General features: G+C 44.7%; 1 protein-coding gene across 11 annotated transcripts in view; it reads left to right on the plus strand.

Annotated features, from left to right (window-relative positions):
• Nucleotides 1–20,475, plus strand: part of SYNRG (synergin gamma) — a 74,729-nt gene that overhangs the window by 21,353 nt on the left and 32,901 nt on the right. For 7 of the 11 annotated variants that reach the window (XM_084750484.1, XM_084750488.1, XM_084750487.1 and 4 more), the window contains exons 7-14: nucleotides 258–560; nucleotides 1,607–1,840; nucleotides 2,906–2,983; nucleotides 5,079–5,275; nucleotides 5,931–6,173; nucleotides 8,494–8,627; nucleotides 14,683–14,795; nucleotides 14,998–15,060. In XM_084750484.1, coding sequence (XP_084606610.1) covers nucleotides 258–560; nucleotides 1,607–1,840; nucleotides 2,906–2,983; nucleotides 5,079–5,275; nucleotides 5,931–6,173; nucleotides 8,494–8,627; nucleotides 14,683–14,795; nucleotides 14,998–15,060 — 1,365 coding nt within the window. The remainder of the gene's footprint in view (nucleotides 1–257; nucleotides 561–1,606; nucleotides 1,841–2,905; nucleotides 2,984–5,078; nucleotides 5,276–5,930; nucleotides 6,174–8,493; nucleotides 8,628–14,682; nucleotides 14,796–14,997; nucleotides 15,061–20,475) is intronic. The other 4 variants (XM_084750492.1, XM_084750486.1, XM_084750493.1 and 1 more) reach the window with 1 other exon arrangement.

Raw genomic sequence — 20,475 nt, forward strand, 5'->3', positions numbered from 1 at the left:
ATTTGACTTAGTTTTGTCTGTTTTGTTTCGTTTTTTTTTTTAACCAAATGCAAACTAGCTCTAGAACTTATTTTTAGAACAAAGCAGACATCAAAGTGTCCCGGGAGCACTCTGGCTCCACGGAACTGTGGCTGTGTCTCACTCACCGCCGCCGCTGCTCATACAGTAGTACATTCTGAGCGTTGCGTTGCGTCTGGATTTCCCTCTCCCTCTGGTTTTCGTTCCTGTGTGTCTCATTGCCATTTTCCATTTTGCAGATTGCCCCACATCATCTCATCCTACTAAAACTGTCTCCCCATCATCTGCCTTTCTTGACGAAGACGAATTCAGTGACTTTATGCAGGGGCCCGTTGAGGCCCCCCCTTGCGGGCCTTCCTCCACCCCCCAGCCCTTTCAGTCTCTCCCCCCCAGCACCCCACTCGGCCAGTTGCACACACAGAAGGCTGGGGCCCAGCCTCTCCCTCCAGGTCAGGTTCCAGCGTTCTTTGCCTTACGCAGTGGCCACGGGCAGACGCCTTGTCTCTCTGCTGCCTCAGCTTCACACAGTGTGCAGAAAGCAGGTAACTCCTGGTGTTACTATCCAAGGGCTAACCTAGCCGAGGATCACTTACTTCTCTCACTTGTGTAGAATTAGACAGTGCTACTGGCAAAGAAACAGGGATGTGACACATGAGAGCCACTGACAGCTGCTAGAGCAAGGCCAGAGTAAGTTTTTCCATCTTTATTCGCTGCTGTGTTAGAAACAGGAGAGGCCCCTTTAAAACTTAGCAGACTGACCTGCTAAGAGTGTGTTAAGAAGAATGTGCTGGGGGGGAAAGCTCCTTTAAAAAGCAGTCTTTCTACACAAAGAATCAATAACAAGTTAAAAATACGTGAATAGAGGGTGGGGTAGGCCATCTTTGAGGGCCAGTGAGATGGCTGAGCAGGTAAAGTGCTTGCTACCAGGCCTCATGACCTGAATTTATCCTGGAAGGAGAGAAGGGACCCCTCACTTTCACACATGGGCCAACACACACACACACACACACACACACACACACACACACACACACACACACACACACACACACCATAAATGTAATTCTTTCAGAATGTGGCCTCTGTAGTCAGCACTGGTGCACACATGTGTACTCCATTCCTTAGGGCATGGAGGCAGAAAAGACCAGGAAGAGTTCAAGGCCATTCTTGGCCACATAGTTCAAGGCCACTCTGGGCCACATGAGACCCATTTTCAAAAAATAAAAAGGAAGGAAGAAAGAAAGAAAAGTGGGGGAGGGAAGGGCTCCTTCTAAGATGAGTATGGGGGGTCCATGTCTGTCACCCCAGCACGAGGTAGACTAGACAGGCAGGAGGCTCCACTCAGGGTTTAGGCCAGCCTGCTGGGGTGACACTCTTTGTCCTTGGACAAGTCATTAAACACTTCTGTACTTCGATTTAAATTCCCCTCCCCAACCTCTGAAGTCTCTCAAATCCTACACAAATGGGTAACAATTGAATTATTACAAAATTCCATGCTCTGTGGGAGGCCTTCCCCTGGCGGGCAGCGGTGGCGGAGAGACGGGAGTGCGCCGTGAGATGCAAATAACCCTTCCTGCTGTTTGTTCAGGCCCTTCCGTGGAAGAGAAGCTCCTATTATCTTGTGATTTAAGTCCATCTGGGCAGGAACAAATTAAACTAAACACTCCTGAAGTTGGGCACAAAGCCGTAGTCCCAGGTTCCAGTAAGAACTGTCCCGGTTTAACAGCCCGTAACGGGGGTGCTGTAGATGGATGTGTGAGTGGTCCCACCACTGCAGAGGCAGAAAAGACTCCAGATCCAAACCTGTCAAAGGAAGAGAGTGGTGAGCTCCTGGGACCCTCAGCACAGCCTGTGTTTAACCAGTTGCCGCTCAGACGCTAACACGTTAAGCTTGAATATTAAAATGGGTGCTGCTTGATTGTGCTAATTAAACTTTTGCTTAAAAAATATTTTATGCGATTTTTTCTCCAATTAACCCCTAAGAATTTGGTCTGAATTCTTTGAACACACTGTATTACTTCTTTTCAAGTGATTTTGATAACCCTGTGTCTTAATCCCAATCACTCCTGACCTAAATCCTCCTCTCACTGTTACAGCAGCTCCCTTTTGATTGCCTTCACACTGCTTGGGTTTCCATAAAAGTTCAAGAGTTTAGCTGTAACTGAAAAAGTCACCAATGGAAATGTAGTTTTCACCTCTGAACTAAATTGTATGCATTGCTGCCTGAAAGATCCAGTTCCATACACACAATGCCCTGGACGGAGCCCACAAAGGAAAGACAGCAGGTCTTCAGGCTGCAGGCTCAGCACCTGCATGGCCCTGGGTCCGGTTCCCAAAACACAAAGGCTAAATCCAAAAAAAATTTTTTAAAGATTGATTTATTTATTTATTTATTTATTTATTTATTATGTATACAGTGGTCTGCCTGGATGTTCACTTTCCAGCCAGAAGAGGGCATCAGATCACATTACAGATGGTTGTGAGCCACCATGTGGTTGTTAGGAATTGAACTCAGGACCTCTGGAAGAGCAGCCAGTGCTCTTAACCTCTGAGCCATCTCTCCAACCTGCTAAATCCAACTTTTTATCAGGATGAGGACAATCCTGCAGAAAAACCCTTGGAGGATATTTTAAGCCGCTGTCTATTACATTTTCCCCTTAACTTGTCACACATTAAATGGTGCAAGCCTCCTGTGACCTGAAATACTGATTTGTTACCTTGTACTCTTTCTTTACATTAATAAATAGTCGCGGTACAAGAGTTGTTTGGAAACCAAGTGCTTTCATTATATTGGTGACTTTTCTCTGGTGTCTCCAGCCAGCGCTCCTCTCTATAGAAAACAGTGACTCTCTCCAGGCCATGTACATTAACCATCCTCACCTTCTAGGTGTGGGCGTGTTTCCCTCTCAGGATCCTGTTCAACCCAGAATGCCGCCTTGGATTTACAACGAGAGTTTGGTTCCAGGTAAAGTAAAGCTGCTTTGCCCAGCATTTCCCCTCTGGATACTTTTACCTTAAAGTATAGAGACATTTCTAAATATTTACTGATATGGTTATAAAATATCCAGAAGGACTTGTTACTTAAACTTTTTTCTACAAGAGTATAGAAAGCTAAATAAACCTCATGTTTAAGACTGCTTTATGGGCTGGGCATGGTGATGCACGCCTTTAGTCCCAGCACTTACCAGGCAGAGGCAGTGGCTCTCTCTGAGTTCCAGGACAAGCAGGGCTACACAGTAAGACCCTGTCTTCAAAAAAAAGGGGGCGGGGGTGGGGCGCGGGGAGGGAGAGAAAAAACTACTTGATTACTTTATTGAGAGTGCAAGATTGCTCATGGGGCAAAGACCAAGGCATTAGATTTATCATATATTAAGCGATGATATTACCAGATACTTATTTCATAGACTATTAATGACATCAAGAATCATAGTACTGGGGCTGGAGAGATGGCTCAGTGGCTAAGAGCACAGTTGCTCTTCCAAAGGACCCAGGTTCAAGTCTCGGAACCCACATGAGTCCCAACCATAGTTGCAGGGCATCAGTCACCCTCTTCTGGCCACTGTGGGCACCAGACACACATATAGTGCACAGATTTACATGCAGACAAAATACCTACACACATACAATTTTTAAAAATAATCTTCTTGCTGGGCACGGTGGTACACGCCTGTAATCCCAGCATTTGGGAGGCAGAAGCAGGCAGATCTCTGTGAGTTTGAGGCCAGCCTGATCTATAAAGCAAGTCCAGGACAGACAAGGCTACACAGAGAAACCCTGTCCCAAAAACAAACAAACAAAAAAACCTTAAAGAATTACCCTAGTATGTTTAATACTTTCTACATTGTTGAGGATTATATTTTTAAAATATTCTTTTTTTCTGACTGTCCAGTGAAATTAAAACTTGGGTAATGTCATTTTCTATATTGGAAAGCGGTATTTGTTTGCTTATTTTATGTGTATTATCATTGCTGAGCTGAAGAAATGATATGTGGTAAAGCTAAAGTAGATTATGTGGTAGTTCTCAGTGGATGCATGATATGTTTGTTTAAGCTATGTTTAAGCTACGATCAATAGACACAGAAATAATGCCCTTTCAGCAGAGATGCTGATGTTTTTTTGTCATAGCTACTTGGTTTGCTGCTCAGCACCTTGGGAGCTGGAGGTGACATGCATTAGCTCATCAGTGCTCAAGGCTGGTACAGGCAAAAGCTGTTCTACACTTGAGTAAATAAACCTTGATGCAGAGCTGGAGAGATGTCTCAGAAGTTAAGAACACTGGCTGCTCTGGGTTCGATTCCCAGCACCACATGACAGCTCACCACTGTCTATAACTCCTGTTCCAAGGAACCCGACCCCTCACACATGCAGGCAAAAGACCAGTGTACATAAAAACCCAAAACAAAACAAAAAACCTGATGCAAGATCTCCACAGATGGACTTCTTTCTGGGAGAAATTAGTAATGCCTACCTTGAATTACAATCATACAATCACAAATCAAAGCCTACATGTTCTCCCAAACCACTGGGACTTCGTTCATCCATTTTCTGTTTCTTTTTTTTTTTATTAATTTATCCATATTACATCTCAATGGTTATCACATCCCTTCCTCCCATTTCCCCCTTATTGCCCTCCCCTATTGACTGTGACTGAGGGGGACTTCCTCCCCCTGTATATGCTCATAGGGTATCAAGTCTCTTCTTGGCATTCACCCATTTTCAATCTCTTTGCTTTCCTCTCTTCAAACCCTACAGAAGCTAGATCTTAGTATATTTTTTGTTTTATCCATTTTCTGCCAGTTTATCGTATCCTTCATTCTTCTGTGTACACATGAGTGCAGCCTTTCCTACCCATGTGTGTGGCGGTCAGAGGACACCTGTGAGCTCCCGGGATTGAACTCAGGTCATCAGGCTCCGCAGCAGATGCCTTTTCCCACCGAGCCAGGTGCCAGCTGTATTAAAGCAAACTGACATAATTTTATTCTTCTATACCAGCAATGGCAGCAGCAAAGTCAGCCACCTGCAGTGTGTTCGCATTTGTCATCTGGTCTTTCTTTTCATAGATGCCTATAAGAAAATTTTAGAAACCACCATGACTCCAACTGGAATAGATACAGCTAAGCTTTACCCCATTCTGATGTCATCGGGGCTTCCCAGGGAAACCCTCGGGCAGATATGGGCCTTAGCCAATCGAACTACACCTGGCAAGCTTACGAAGGAAGAACTTTATACCGTTCTCGCCATGGTCGCGGCAACACAGGTAGACTATGTGCCCTATGTCATAAAAGGTGTGCTGTTTCTACAGATTGAAAGGGTGTGAATCCCTGTTCACCACAGGGTTGTAGATTTCCTTGTACATTAAACTTTATGTATTTTGTGATATATATTCCAAAAATGTATAGTCCATGTATAATGCATGTCCTGACAAGTTATTCCTTTGTTCGAAAGTGAAAATAACGGGTAAAATAAATTTCTGCCCTTGTTTAGAATTCCTTAAAGTATACTTAGTCTAGTAACAACTTTTCTTATATTTTGGAATTAGTTTAAGTTCTTTGATTTTTTTTTAGAAAATTAGCCAAACTTCTGAGATGGAAAATATCACAGCTGATGTGCTGATGCGCGCTGGCCATGTCTTAGTATTGGCATTGGTGTTTTCGGTGAGGGCAGTTTGGGTGCATGCACTAGGTCCACAGTTGCTGCATGTAGGTTGGCCTGTATAATTACGTCTGTACTTGTATACAACAGTAGTGGGTCCTGCTGCACTGTCCTTGCGACTTTTCTCCTAGTATCAGGTTCATGCATTCAGACAAAGAAAGTGAAACAACAGGAAAGCTACGTGTAGGTCTCGCTTGCACAGATTTTGAGTGTGGTCAGCAGTTGGCTAAATGTTTCCATTTTCCTGATGTTCCATGTAGAGAGGTGTGCCTGCCATGAGCCCCGATGCTTTGACCCAGTTCCCTGCGGCTCCCATTCCTACCTTAAGTGGCTTTCCCATGACTCTGCCGGCCCCAGTGAGCCAGCCAGTGTCCTCTGGCCCTGCAGGCTCCATGCCCCTCACCCTTGGACAGCCCATCATGGGCATTAACCTTGTTGGACCAGTAGGTGGAGCTGCAGCGCCAACTACCAGTAGCTTCATGGCAGCCTATCCCGCAAACCAGGTAAGTGTAGAAGCTGCGTGCGTGCCAGATCATCCCTGGGTGTGCATGTGGGCAGCTTTCCTTCAGAGAGCCAGTCTGCAGCATTGTAGTGGGCACTGGACATGGAGGCTAAGCAATGTGGAGACAGAGGTGTGCCCCATCAGTGAGTGGTCACCTAGGATGCTCAGGATCCTAAGTTTGACCCCAGCTCCGCAAGAAGTAAAATAATTTTTTAAGTATTAAGATAATACAAAATTTAATTGTTTATTTTTGTTTTTAATTGTTCTTAAAATACACAAAATATTTGTTGAGAACTAAGGTATTTGCTACAATGGAAAGCAGTTGAGAAAGACACATATGGCTTCCTACACACACACACACACACACACACACACACACACACACACACACACACACACACGGATTTAAGGATAGACATGGTAGTGCACACATTTTATTTCAGCTCTCAGGAAGAAGAGGCAGAGGAGATTTCTGTGAGTTTGAGGTCAGCCTGGTTTACATAGAGAGTTCCAGGCCAGCCAGGGCTGCATGGTGAAATCCTATCTCAAAAAAGAAGAGGAGGAAGAAGAGAAGGAGGAAGAAAAGAAGAAAAAGATTTAAAATTTTCACTTCTCAGATTAACAAAACGATATTTTTAACGCACAGATATGTAATGTTAATGAACATGTACGAAAAGTGATTAATCCTCCAGGTTTACTGGTACAACTATTTGGAAATGTGCACCTCAGAGATGGTAACTGAAGTTAGCAGAGGCAGGATGTCAGCAGTAACGCTGCTTGTTAGCGTAAAATGAAACTGCTCGTCACGGAGACAGTGTTCAGTGGACTTCAGTTTCTCCATACAATAGAGAGCAATCATTAAAGTGAACAAAATAGATCTCCACTTAAGGCACGGAAAGAGGGCCCTGTTGTGTAATTACATCTTTAAAGTACTGAACAGTGTAGTGTGAGCTTGTTCCATAAAGCAAATGGGCCCTGAGCAGTCTGCTGCCCCGGTGGTAGCCGAGGAGCCAGTGTTTGCTTCATGCATGTGTGTGGCTGGTGACCAGGGGCTCGTGTCATGTCTGTTCATATTGGTTTGTTGTCAGCAACTTGACAAATGTAGTCCAGTTACTTTAAAAATATTCAGTGCTTAGCTATTTAAACCAGTCTCTTTTACATTTGTGCCAGAGAATACTTTAAAATATGAAACAGGGTTCTTGTCGTAAACACCTCTGTTGTTATATACAGTATAGGTACTCAGTGGTAGCACGCTTGCCCTGTGCTCAGCTCCAGCACAGAGCATACGTACTCCTGAACTGAGCAAGCCGTGAGGAACAAGCCAGTAAATAGCACCCTCTGTGACCTCTGACCCTCAAAGATGTGCAAGTATAAGCTGAATAAACCCTTTCCTCCCCAAGTTACTTTGGTCATAGCAGTTCATCATAGCAATAGTAACATAGGCAGGAGCCGGGAGAGTGGGGTATTGCTGTGACAGACCTGATCACGTTGTCTTGAGGAGGATTATTGAAGGACTTTGGAACTTTCGGCCAGAAAAACCACTGAAGTAAGAAAATATTTATTTTTTTATTCTACAGGAGCCTATAGTTATGGAACTTTAGATTTTAAAGGGTACTGGGTGTTTTAAGGAGACTGAATTGTTAAAGACTGGGACTTTTCAATTTGGGATGTTTATATTATAATGTTGATATTAGTGTGTAATCTTGGGGAAGAACAAGAAAGGAAAGTTTGTGAGTTTGTGTGTCATGTTAACAAGGGATTAGTTTTTGTCAGCTTGACACAAGCTAGAGTTACCTGAAAGAGGGATCCTTGTTTTGTTTTGTTTTGTTTGTTTTGTTTTCCGAGAGAGGGTTTCTCTGTGTAGCCTTGGCTGTCCTGGACTTGCTTTGTAGATCAGTCTGTCCTTGAACTCACAGTGATCCTCCTGCCTCTGCCTCCCAAGTGCTGGGATTAAAGGCATGCGCCACCACGACCAGCCCAAAAGAGGGATTCTTAATTGATCTGGTTGCAGGGCATTAGTTATTGATAAGGGAAGCCCCGGACCATTGCGGGTGGGACTACCCCTGAGCTGGTGGTTTATAAGAAAGCAGGCTGAGCAAGCCATAAAGAGCAAGTCAGTAAGCAGCACCCTTCCATGGCCTCTACATCAGCCCCTGCCTCCAGATTCCTGCCCTATTTGAGTTGCTGTCTTGACTTCCTCCAGTGATGAACAGTGATATGGAAGTGTCAGCCAAATAAACCCTGTCCTCCCCAAGTTGCTCTGGTCATGGAGTTACGTCACAGCAGTAGTGACCCAGACTCTTAACACTTTCTCAATCTAGGTGGGAAAGACAGAAGAAGATGACTTCCAGGATTTTCAAGATGCTTCGAAGCCAGGATCCATTGATGATTCTTTCACTGACTTCCAGGAGGTGCCTGCTTCCTCAAAAACCAGTAATTCCCAGCACGGAAACAGGTAGAGAAGAGTTGAATATATTTAACATTATATGTTATGGTTAGGGACAGGGCATCAGTAGTGTAAGTCTGAAAACAATGGATGTCCTGTCCAGAGAGCAGTCAGCACCCTTCCCCTCCTGTCCCCTGCCGTCCTCTGCCGTCACGCTGTTGCTCTCTGCTTCTGGGCTCTGTGTTCACTTGAACTTTGCCTCTTGCCTTCCTTCCAGTGCATACCTGCTTGTCATATTTATTTGTCTTTAAGCCTGGGTTGTGGGGCTGGGTATGGTGGTGTAACCCTCCAAGGGAGGCAGAGGCAGGTCCTGAGTTCAAGGCCAGCCTAGACTACACAGTGAGTGTCAGGCAGCCAGGACCACACAGAGAAAACTTGTCTAAAAAGAAAGAAGTAGAAAAAGGAAGATGACATCTGACCAATGACAGCTGAGTGCCTGTGCCACAATGGCTTCCACTTCTTTTATTAGACCCAGTCTTCAGCTTTTGAAGAAAGATTGAAGCGGGAACTTGTAATTTTGTATTTCATAGTAATATGCTGTGCTCCCAATTTAATCAGGAATCAGGGCTCTATGTTTTAATTATTAATGTCTCTTATTCATCAGTGGCTTTCGACCTCCAGATTTCTGTTTGTTTGCATACAGACCCACAAACATTTCACTTAGGTTTTCCTCGGGGTCGGTGGTTCTCAACCTTGCTAATGCTGCAGCCCTTTAATCCAGGTGACCCCCAGCCATGAGGTTATTTTTGTGGATAGTTCATGACTGTAATTTCCTACTGTTATGAATCATAATGGAAATATCTGTGTTTTCTGATGATCTTAGGCGGCTCCTGTGAAAGGGTCATGTGACACTCCGCAAAGGCATTGTGCACGACCCACGGGTTGAGAACCGCAGCCCTGGAGCCAGTCATCAGTTCAGACAGCACAGTCAGCACGTCATCCGGGCCACCCACCCCCTTCTCCCTGTCCCGCTACTTCTTCCACAGATTGGAAGACCAGACTGAGTACACAATAGGGATGCGTTTGGCTTTATTTTGGAAGTTGTTTCTGTCAGACAGAACACATACTGTGTTCTCGTATGTTCTTGTTTGTGTATTGGTACCATCACTCCCATTTTAACCAGCCAGGCCTCCCACATAACACCATGGCTAAAGATAGACAGGACAGAGGATTCTTCAGATCGGAAACAGTTATTATTCTTTTAAGTATAAGGATATAAAGACTATATTCTACACAGCTGGACATGGTGGCAGCTGGACATGGTGGAGCTGAGGCTGGAGATGTGCCACGAGTAAGAAGCCAGACTAAGCTACAGTAGGAGGCCCTGTCTCCAAAGACAACAGAAACACATACCAAACACATGTGAGCAGCATGCCGTGTCTAGTACTGCGCGTCACATGTCGACCCAGAGGTCTTCCGTCAAACAGAATTTACACACTCGATCTGGGCATTCCTGTCTGAATGACTCCGGCAAGACAGCTCAAGTTTACTGTGTAGGATGAAATGAATTTCCTACTGAGAGGCAACTGATCTGTTACATCACCATTACTTGTCTTCCTTGGTTGGGCCATGCTATCAGCACATCCCGTCACCAATGCAAGTGTCCTCAGTCTCTCTCTAGCTTTGCCTGGTGGGGAAGGAGCCTTGCATGTAAATTTGCTCTCCTTTCACGAAATGCAGCCTGCCAGAGAGACTTGCTTCTCACCATGCCCTTTTAAGCTTTAGGCATTGTACTATCTCTGTCCCTCAACCTGGAAAAACCTTACCTGGTCGGTCTCTCTGGAGCTCGTTCCAAGTTATTTCAGAAACCAGCTAGCAGAGGGTTTTTTTTTTTTCTAACTCCTCCACAGCAGCCCATGCCTCTGAGATGAGTTGCCACCCCTCCCTTCCTACTAGTTGTACCCTAATTATAACGGTCTGTAGTTCTCATGTTTGGCCCCAGTACTGCTGAGCCCATACCTAATTGTTAGGTGATGATGTCACTGTATGTGGACTGTAAGCCAAGGCCTTCAAGTGGGTGTCTCATTTCTTGGGGGGGAAGGTCTTTCATTTGATGAAGTTAAAATTTGTGGGTAAATGTTTAAAGTGCGTGTATGTGGGTCTGTCTGCCCGTGTCTATCTGTCTATGTAAATATATGCCACATATGTGCAGGGGCCCAGGGAGACAGAAGAGGGCATCAGATCCCATGGCACTAAGTTGCAGGCTGACAAGGGATCTGGGGACTGAAGTTGGGTCTTCTGGGAAAACAGGAAGTGTTCTTAACAAATGAGTAGTCTCTCCTGCTCCTGGTTTGATTTTTTTTTTTTATTTAAGGTTTTTTGCTATATAGTCTTGGCTGGCCTGTAACTTGCTGGGTCAACCAGGCTAACCCTGAGCTCACAGCTATCCTCTTGCCCCTACCTCCTCCGTGCTAAGGCCACCATGCCCCGCTGCTGTTGGAATTGTCTGTTGCGTCATCTTCCTGTCATCACTTATCCTCAAACACAGCAGTGCATGTACCTTTTAAAGATCTATTTATGTTTTATATTCATCAGTGTTTAGCCTGCATGTGCATCTGTGTGAAGGTGCTGGAGCCCCTGGAACTGGAGCCACAGGCAGCTGTGAGCCGCCGTGTGGATGCTGGGACTCAAACTCAGGTCCTCTGGAAGAGCAGCCAGTGCTCCCAGCCGCTGGGCCTCTCTCCCGCCCCTGTGCGCTCACCTTTTACAGCTCTCATTTCACCACCGTCATGTTTCCCTTGAATGAAAATATTTTTCTCCTGCCTAAAAGTCTGCACAGGTGCTCACGTACAAATCCATTCTTCATGTGTTTACTTAGCTGCTGCTATATGCCAGACCCTCAGGCAACACTGGAAATAAAGACCAAAATCCACAGTTGCTGCCACATAGAAGCTCAGGTTCATCTGGGCGCCTACACTCTTTCTTTCTTTCTTTCTTTCTTTCTTTCTTTCTTTCTTTCTTTCTTTCTTTCTTTCTTTCTTATGTATACAGTGCTCTGCCTGCATGTACACCTGCAGGCCAGAAGAGGGCATCAGATCTCATTATAGATGGTTGTGAGCCACCATGTGGTTGCTGGGAGTTGAACTCAGGACCTCTGGAAGAGCAGTTGGTGGTCTCAACCTCTGAGCCATCTCTCCAGCCCCCCTAGACTGTTTCTTAAGCTCTCGTGACTCAGTCTGAACTGCCTGAGTCATCTCTCCAGCCCTCAGATTTTATTTACCCCCCCCCCTTGTTTTAATGCCCTACCCCTATTTCATAAGACCTTTGTTTATGCGAAGGCCCACTGCTCCATTCCAGGAATTTGAAAGCCTGGAGCAGTGACCCCTCTCGTTCCTTCATTTCCTTTGCTGGTACCAGCTCTTTACACACTAGCCAATTCAGTGAGACTGTGAGGTCAGCCCCCAGCCTGTGCAGAGGAGATGCGGCAACCACCGAGTTAGAATGAAAACCAAGTACATTTCCTGTTTCTGTGTGTGTGCTCTTCCATCAAGAGTGACAGTTACACCAGGCGGTGGTGGCGCACGCCTTTAATCCCAGCACTTGGGAGGCAGGGGCAGGCGGATCACTGTGAGTTTGAGGCCAGCCTGGTCTACAAAGTGAGTCCAGGGCAGCCAAGCTACACAGAGAGACCCTGTCTCAAAAAAACCAAAAAAAAAAAAAAAAAAAAAAGAGTGACAATTCCCTTGTCCAGACACTACAGTTGAAACAGTGGTCTCCTTCCTCTCTCTGACCCCTGCCAGGACACATGGGGGTAGACTCTCTGAGGGAGACCGAATTGTGTTCCTTGGTGGTCGGGTTCTCAGTCTTGTGTTTCAGTGGAATGCAGATTCTCACATTTTAAAACAATGTGTCTCTCTCACTTGAATACTCCCTTAAAAAGCAGAAATGACTGTTTTCATGTATAAAACATAATAACTGCTATATATAACCGGCATAAACACTCTGATGGTGATTACAGCCTTCTTTTAAAAAAAAACAGCTCTAGAGGCCTGGAATGAAACACTGATTTGTGGTACACATATAATTAGTGTGTGTCAGCGGAACTGATCTCTGTTGATTTCCATCAGCGCTGTTTCGTTACTCTGCAGTGTTTCTCTTTGTCCAATTCTGTGAATATAATTTCAAAATTAATTACATTCAATTAAATATCACATTTAGCAGAAAGATTTTTGCCACTGAGCTTTTAAAAGACCATAGCTAAAATTGGATGGTTACGAAAAGCAGGCAGGCCATCCAGCCTCCTGGGCTTTTTGTCCTTAAACACCAATTATCTGTATTTCTATGTAACATTCTGGTCAGTGAGCTATAGTTTAATTATTTATGGAACTGTAGAAGCATCCACCTACACATATAGATGATAAGCTATTACATTTGTCAAGATCAGATAGCAGCAGCTGTGTGGCAGTGATGTGAAATTTTAATATTCGATGCCTGTAAGTCTTGAAACACAGTGGACCCCCATTACAATGCGTGTGGGACAGCCCGGATTTTTACCTTGGTTGTGGGCCACTGATAAGAAGATTTAAATGGCCATGGAAAGGTTTTTGCTGCAGGGCAGAGACCTCAATAGAAATCCATTTTTCTGTCTTGTGCTGTGGTGCTGAATGGCACTAGCTGGTGGGGAAATGCAGTCATTCATATGTAAAGGCTGTTCTCCCAGGGAACTGCCTGGGTCTGATAAGAGGGAAAAAGAAATGCTTCTGCAGTGCGTGTAGGCCTTCCAAGAATTGCCTACGAAGATGCTACTCATTACACTATTTTTCAGTCCAGAAAAAAAAAGTGCACAGATAAACCTATCTTCATCTGCTTTTGAAGTGACTGTTGTTTTGCTCTCTGGGACCGCTGGTGTGATCCTTGTAAAAATGTACGTTCTCTTGCTTATCGGATGTCTGCACGTCCTGGCAAGGATCAAAAGCAGGTTTTACATCTTGGTTTGAAGAACATTTTACAAAGAGGCTTTTATTGTAACTGTTCCACCTCTCCAGGCTGAGTCCATTTTAGAGAAGTCTTATGTTAGGTGGTTGTAATTTATCTTTAAATATTAAGTATACATTTTTGGAAGAGCTCACTGTTAAATTATTGTGAACTGTAAGTTAAAACCATATGACATTGTTGCTCTTTAATGGTCTGTTTTCAGTGGTTTAACCAGATGCTTAGGCCATCAGTGTAGATATCACTCCTCCCTAGTCAAGAAAATGATTACAAGCAGCCGGGCATGGTGGCGCACGCCTTTAATCTCAGCATTCAGGAGGCAGAGGCAGGCGGATCACTGTGAGTTCAAGGCCATCCTGGTCTACAAAGTGAGTTCAGGACAGCCAGGGCTACACGGAGAAACCCTGTCTCAAAAAACCAAAAACAGAAAAAAGAAGAAGAAGTAGAGGGAGGAGGAGGAAGAAAGAAAGAAAGAAGGAAAGAAGGAAAGAAAGAAAGAAAGAAAACAGAAGGAGTGGGCCTAACCCAGGGTCCCCCCCCCCCCCCGGACTCTCAGCTGAGTCCCCTCTCACTCCCACAGATGTCAGCCTGCTTCAGTAAAGAGTTTTGGAGTTTGTTTGTTGTTTTCCTTAGCTTCCTCTGCATTATTGTCTGTGATCTTTCCCAGGCAGTCTGTCTGCCCCACAGAACGAATACAGCTAATATCAGGATAAGTTCCATTCCCAGTCCCCACATCAGGCAGCTCATAACTGCATGTAACTCTGCCTCCTGGGAATCCAGTGCCCTCTGCTGGCCTCTAGGTAGGTGTTCACACGGCTGAATACACAAAGACATACGCATGTTGTTTGTCTGATTTTGAGACAGAGTCTATATATCTCTAGATGTCCTGGTACTCACTATGTAGACCAGGCTGGCCTCCAACTCATAGAGATCCACCTGCCTCTGCCTCTTAGTCCTAGAATTAAAGGTGTGCACCACTATGCCTGACAGGCATAAGTCATTTTTTTTTTTCAGAAAGAGGGGAGGGAAAGAAAGGGCAGAGAACCGAGACTTCTAGCTGCGTCTAAGCACTGTGTGGTGCTGAGGGAGCACTCAGTGGTCTGATCAGTAACACTTCCCTCCTCTTTTGTAGTGCTCCATCACTATTGATACCATTGCCTGGGACTAAAGCCTCCACAGATAAATACGCAGTGTTTAAAGGGATTTCTGCTGACAAGCCCTCTGAAAACCCGGCTTCATTTGGAGGTAAAAGCAGTTCGTCAGCTGATAAATCTGCAGCAGTAACTTTTAATTAAGTTGTATAAATCTTTAAGCGGTAGGTTTTCTATTGAGTATGTCAGATGCTGTGCCACATGTTAACTACGTTTGCTCAGCCCGGTGTGCCATGCTTCTCTGACTGCGATCTCTGGATTCCTCACTGTAATGAGTTTCTGTCTCTCTGTCGCAGAGTCTGGTGATAAATACAGTGCTTTCAGGGAGCTCGAGCAAACAACAGAGAGTAAGCCTTTAGGTAAGTTTGGATTGCGTTTCTTTTTTCCTTTTGCCGCGTTGAGGGGAAACCCAGTGCCTTATGCATGCTGAACAAGTATTTTACCACTGAGCTACATCCCCCAACCCTTTAAGCAGTTTTTGTTTTTAGTGACATTCATAAATTGTATATATCTTTTTAAGAGGAAAAATGAAATGTTTTTTAAAACGGTAAACCAGATGTTATAGCACACACCTGTAATTGCAGTGCCCGTGGGGCATAGGCAGAAGGATTGCTGCATGTTTGGGGAAATCTGGGCTACTTAGCTACTGCCAAGCCAGCCTGGGGTACCTAGTGAGAGCCTGTCAGAGTCACTAGGTAGGCTTGGCTGGCTAGAAACTCACAGGGACACACTTGGCTCTGCCCTTCAAGTGCTGGGATTAAAGGTGTGTTCCACCATGACTAGCTAAAAAGAAATTGCTGCTACTACTACTACTACTACTACTACTACTACTACTACTACTATTATTATTATACATAGTATTAGTTGTAATGCATTCTGAGACTGTGAGTATTTTAATTTAGAAGTCCTGGGTGGTTGCTGCGGTGCTCAGTAAGTGAGTGGCCAGCTGAGTAGAGCACTGTTGCCTGGGACAGGGATAATCCCAAGAGCCCTGAAATTAACATGAGGCACTGAGGCTCATTTATTGTGAGGTACTTTCTCAAATTCCAGGCAAATGTCCTCTGAAAACAGTGTGTTGCTGTCTGTGGGATCTGCCAGGCAACTGAGAGCCAGCATCAGAGACAGCAGCTGTGACTGTTCTATGCTCTTCTTTGCTGTTCTATGCTGGCATTCCCAAAGGCTGCTCACAGTGCATGTCTGTGGACGGCAGAGAGCAGCCACCAGTCTTAATCCAAACTAAATCAGTTCCTGGTATGGTACTTGGCATCATTTTTGTTTTCTTGGTTTCTCATCCATCATTTGGAGAGAAAAACACTGTCGAATCCCATTACTCGAAACAGCTCTGGAGCAGCTGAGATGGCTCAGTACTTAAGGATGCTTGCTGCCAAGCCTGACAGCCTCAGTGCTGTCACCAGAATCTATGTGGTAAAAGAAGAGAACAGCTCCTGCCAGTCATCTACGGACTTGACAGATATGCATGTGGTAGCATGCATGTATTTATGCCCCCTTGTGTGTGTATGTATGTGTGCTTATATACACAGAAATACATAAGTAAACCAAAAGTTAATTTTTAAAAAAGCTGGCTCTAGTGAGCCAGGCAAGTGGAGCCTGAAAATCTCAACATGGCCCAGGCAGGACTTTCAGAAGCTCAGGCTCATCCACAGTGCCTAGCAAGTTCAAAGCCAGCCTGGGAAACAGCAGAAAACCACAGCCGTGACCGGGCAGAATGTTTCATAAGGCAGGGACAAGGCATTTCACACTCACAGAGGTGGGGCGTGACACCGTCTGACAGCTAGAGAGCCACTGGCGTCATGTAAGAGTCCATCTGCTTTTCCCACAGAGAGCCTGAGTGCAGGGCAGCACGGCTAACAAGGAAATACACCTTCTGAGGATTTCTCCTCACTAGCTACACAGTCCTACCTACTTAATACTTTTCCAGAACTAAATACCATTCCAAAAATGGAAACATTGTATTTATATAAAACTACAAAGTGGGTGGGTATAGAGACAGCTCAGAGGTTAAGATCCCTGTCTCTTCTTCCAAAGGTCCTGAGTTCAATTCCCAGCAACCACATGGTGGCTTACAACCATCTATGATGAGATCTGGTGCCCTCTTCTGTCCTGTAGGCACACATACTGGCAAAATATTGTATAAATCTTTTTGTTTGGTTTTTGTTTTTCGAGACAGGGTTTCTCTGTGTAGCCTTGGCTGTCCTAGACTTGCTTTGTAGACCAGGCTGGCCTCCAACTCACAGCAATCCGCCTGCCTCTGCCTCCCAAGTGCTGAGATTAAAGGCGTGCACCACCACTACCCAGCATAAATAAATCTTAAAACAAATAAACAAACAAACAAAAAACCCGACAAAGTGGAGGCAAGCAAGACTTCAGCCTAACTAGCATTTTACCAAATCTACGCAGTTGGCACGTGAGTTCTATATGGCACAAAGTGCACACCAAGTGTCATTCCAAAGCCTCAGAGCTGAGAGGTAGCTCAGTGCGGAGTGAATACTTAGAATGCACGGGCAGGCTCCCGGCTTTCATCCCCAGCACTGCTGATTAAGAGTAAGTGAGTGAGTCAGACATTAGTTCACTTGTATAGGAAGGAGAGGTCAATTACTGAACTGTGTTTGACTCAAGTCACCATTGGTCAAGATTTTCAAAATTGGTTAGGATTTAATGAGAAAGGTAGAGAGGGGTGTGTGTGTGTGTGTGTGTAAGAGAGAGAGAGGGGGGGGGGAGAGAGAGAGAGAGAGAGAGAGAGAGAGAGAGAGAGAGGTTATTGTGTGTGGTTAGACATGGCCTATAGTGTAAGTAATCCATAGGTTATATCCTAAACCTTAACTCTGTATATTGTGAAATGTGTCTGCTCTAATTGGGATTGCCTCCTGTGTATGTACTGCCCTATGTATGTTCTGCCTTTATGTACTTGGTGCTCAAAGCTGATGCCTACACTTTGCCTGGGGTGGGAGATCGTATAAAAGAGTAAGGAGGTGTGGTAGATATTCCACTGCACCAGCAGCGCTGCACGGGAGGGACCGCCTTAGAAGTCAGTCTCTCGTGGATCGTAAGTTCCAGCAACACTTTTCTTGTGTTCCATCCAAGCCTTTAGGATGTGAGTACTAGTTCTTCCTCCATATCTGTGTGAGGCACTAGGCACTCAAATGTGAACCTTAGAAGAATCTTGACTTAGGGCTGGAGAGATAGCTCAGCAGGTAACAGTGCTGGCTCTTACTTCCAGAGGTCCTAAGTTCAATTCCCAGCAACCACATGGTGGCTCACAACCATCTGTAATGAGATCTGCTGCCCTCTTATGGCCTACAGGCATATATGCAGGCAGAACACTGTATACATACATAATAAATAAATAAATCTTTTTTAAAAAAAAGAATCTTGACTTCATTTCATCGCAGGCAAGTTTTGAGTAGAGCCTGGTTTAATGTCTGGATTCTTTGTGTGATACAGTATTAAAGATCATGATGTAAACATCTAAATTTTTACTTTATGTCTATAAGTGGTTTTGCCTACGTGTCTGTCTATGTACCACACTTGAGCCTGGTGCCCACAGAGGCCAGAAGAGGATCTCCAGGAACTGGAGTTACAGACAGTTGTGAGCAGCCATGTGGGGGCTGGGAACTGAATCCAGGTCCTCTGAAAGACCAGTCTGCTCTTAACTGCTAGGCCATCTGTCTAGCCCTGTAAACAGTCTTATTAGAGACAATAGGAAAATGTAAACGGGCCTTGGTCCTGCTTCCTCGTCCTTACCCGAGGCCCAGCATTGTTGTCTTTTTTATTTCCTTGCTTTCATTTCTCTCCACTTCACTTGCTTTAAAGCCTTCTGCGTTGCTAACTTTGTTCAGTTTAGGAGGGAGTGTGTTATTCTTGTAAATATTTTTGAAAAATCCTTGGGGCAGGCCGTCTGGGATACAGACACTTGGCAAGTGGAGGCAGGAGGATAAGAGGCACAAGGCCGTCCTTGCTGCGTAGCACATTTGTACCAAAAACCATGGGGAGTGGGTGCTTAACGCCCAGCAAGTGTGCTGTGACTTAGAGCCTTCGCAGGACTGCAGCTCAGAGCTGAGTGACAGGTCAAGCCAGAACTGTCCAAAGGTCTGAAAAATGCTCTTATCAGAGCTGCAGCCAATGCTCCCTTGAAATTTTCCCAGGGCCTAAAAAGTTACAAAAATCAATGGAGGAGCCTCAAGAACCCCCAAGTTAGCTAGAAAGCTGCCAGTGGAATGACACCCCCACTCCCAGCTAGATTGCTTGCTGGAATGTTCTCTTTGCTCTGAAAGGTATAAACCCCTATTTTCATTTCCTTTTAACCCTTTCACCCAGTTTACATTTCTGACGGACAAAGTTACAGTTCATCCTCAGTAAGTTTAGTTTGCTGTGTGGTTTGTGTTAAAAATCAAAAGCTGTCAATTTCACAGATACTTCAGAGCAACACATCAAAAATGTATTTAGGCCACGATCTGGACATACTAGCCCATGCCTCTAATTGTAGCATTGTGGGTGAGGCAGGAGAATTGCCATGAGTTCAAGGTCAGCCTGGGATACCACATGAGACCCTGCCTCAAAAACCCAAAATGACAACAACAAAAAAAAAATGTACTAACTACGTTTTTCATTTATAGAAAGAACACAAACATGTGGATGGCATGATGCAGCCCTAAAACCCTAGTGTAATTTTCACTGTCAGTTTGTGAAATTGACCTTTTTATGTAATGGCGTTTAATGTTGTGTCTTAAAAACAAAAGGTGTAGGAAACGTGAAGGCTGCTCCTCTTTCTCATATGTCTCTAGTATCATGGGAGGGCTTGTGTTGATGACTTTTGCTAGTAAATAAGTTCAGTATCAGAGTAAGAGAAAAAGCACACTGTGTCCAGTGCTGTGCAGGTCAGGCACCAGGCATGGTAGGCTTAAAGCCCATCTTCCTTGGTGTCAGTTTTAGAAACTGATTTTAGGGTTTTGGTTTTAAGTACATTTTTAATGGTTCATATGTATCTATGTTTCATTTTTAGAAAAATAATTTTTTTAAAAAATGTATAAGGTCAGCCGAGTCTACACAGTGAGTTCCAGGACAGCCAGAGCTGTTACACAGAGAAACACTGTCTCAAAAAAAAAAAAAAAAAGCATAAGAAGCTAGACATGGCAGTGCGTGCCAGGAATCCCAGCACTCAGAAGGTAGAGGCAGGGGAGTGCCACAAGTTCAAGGCCAGGTTGGTCTATCTAGTGAATTCTAGGCTAGCTCGAACTACAAAATAAAGATAGACTGTCTCTATTTAAAAAAAAAAAGCCAGGGAATGGTGGCACATACCTTTAATCCTGGCGCTTGGGAGGCAGAGGCAGGTGAATCTCTGAGTTCTTAGTTTGAGGCTAGCCTGGTCTACAGAGGGAATTCCAGGACAGCTGGGGCTACACAGAGAAACACTTTGTCTTGACAAACGAAAACAAGAAAATAAACAAATTTAGGTTTTTTTGTTTTTTGTTTTTAATCTCCAGAAGTGGCAGTCATGGATGGCATGGCCATGTTCATGTTTGGTCTATTCTGGGTTCATTAAATGGTTTATCCTAGTGGGGTTCACTGTAGACCTTCAGACACTGTAAGAAAACTGAGGTCGCCGGCACCCTGACATTGTGATTGCGAGTGACAAGATTAGATACGAGTGAAGAAGGGAAACCTTAGGAAGATTCAAGGTTCCGGAGTTTAAAGAATAAGCTCTCAGGGGCTAGAAAAGAGTGGCTCGGAGGATAAACATTCTTGCTGAAGAAGCT

Source organism: Acomys minous, assembly GCF_964271855.1.
Source record: "Acomys minous genome assembly, chromosome: 12".
NCBI classification, from domain to species: domain Eukaryota; kingdom Metazoa; phylum Chordata; class Mammalia; order Rodentia; family Muridae; genus Acomys; species Acomys minous.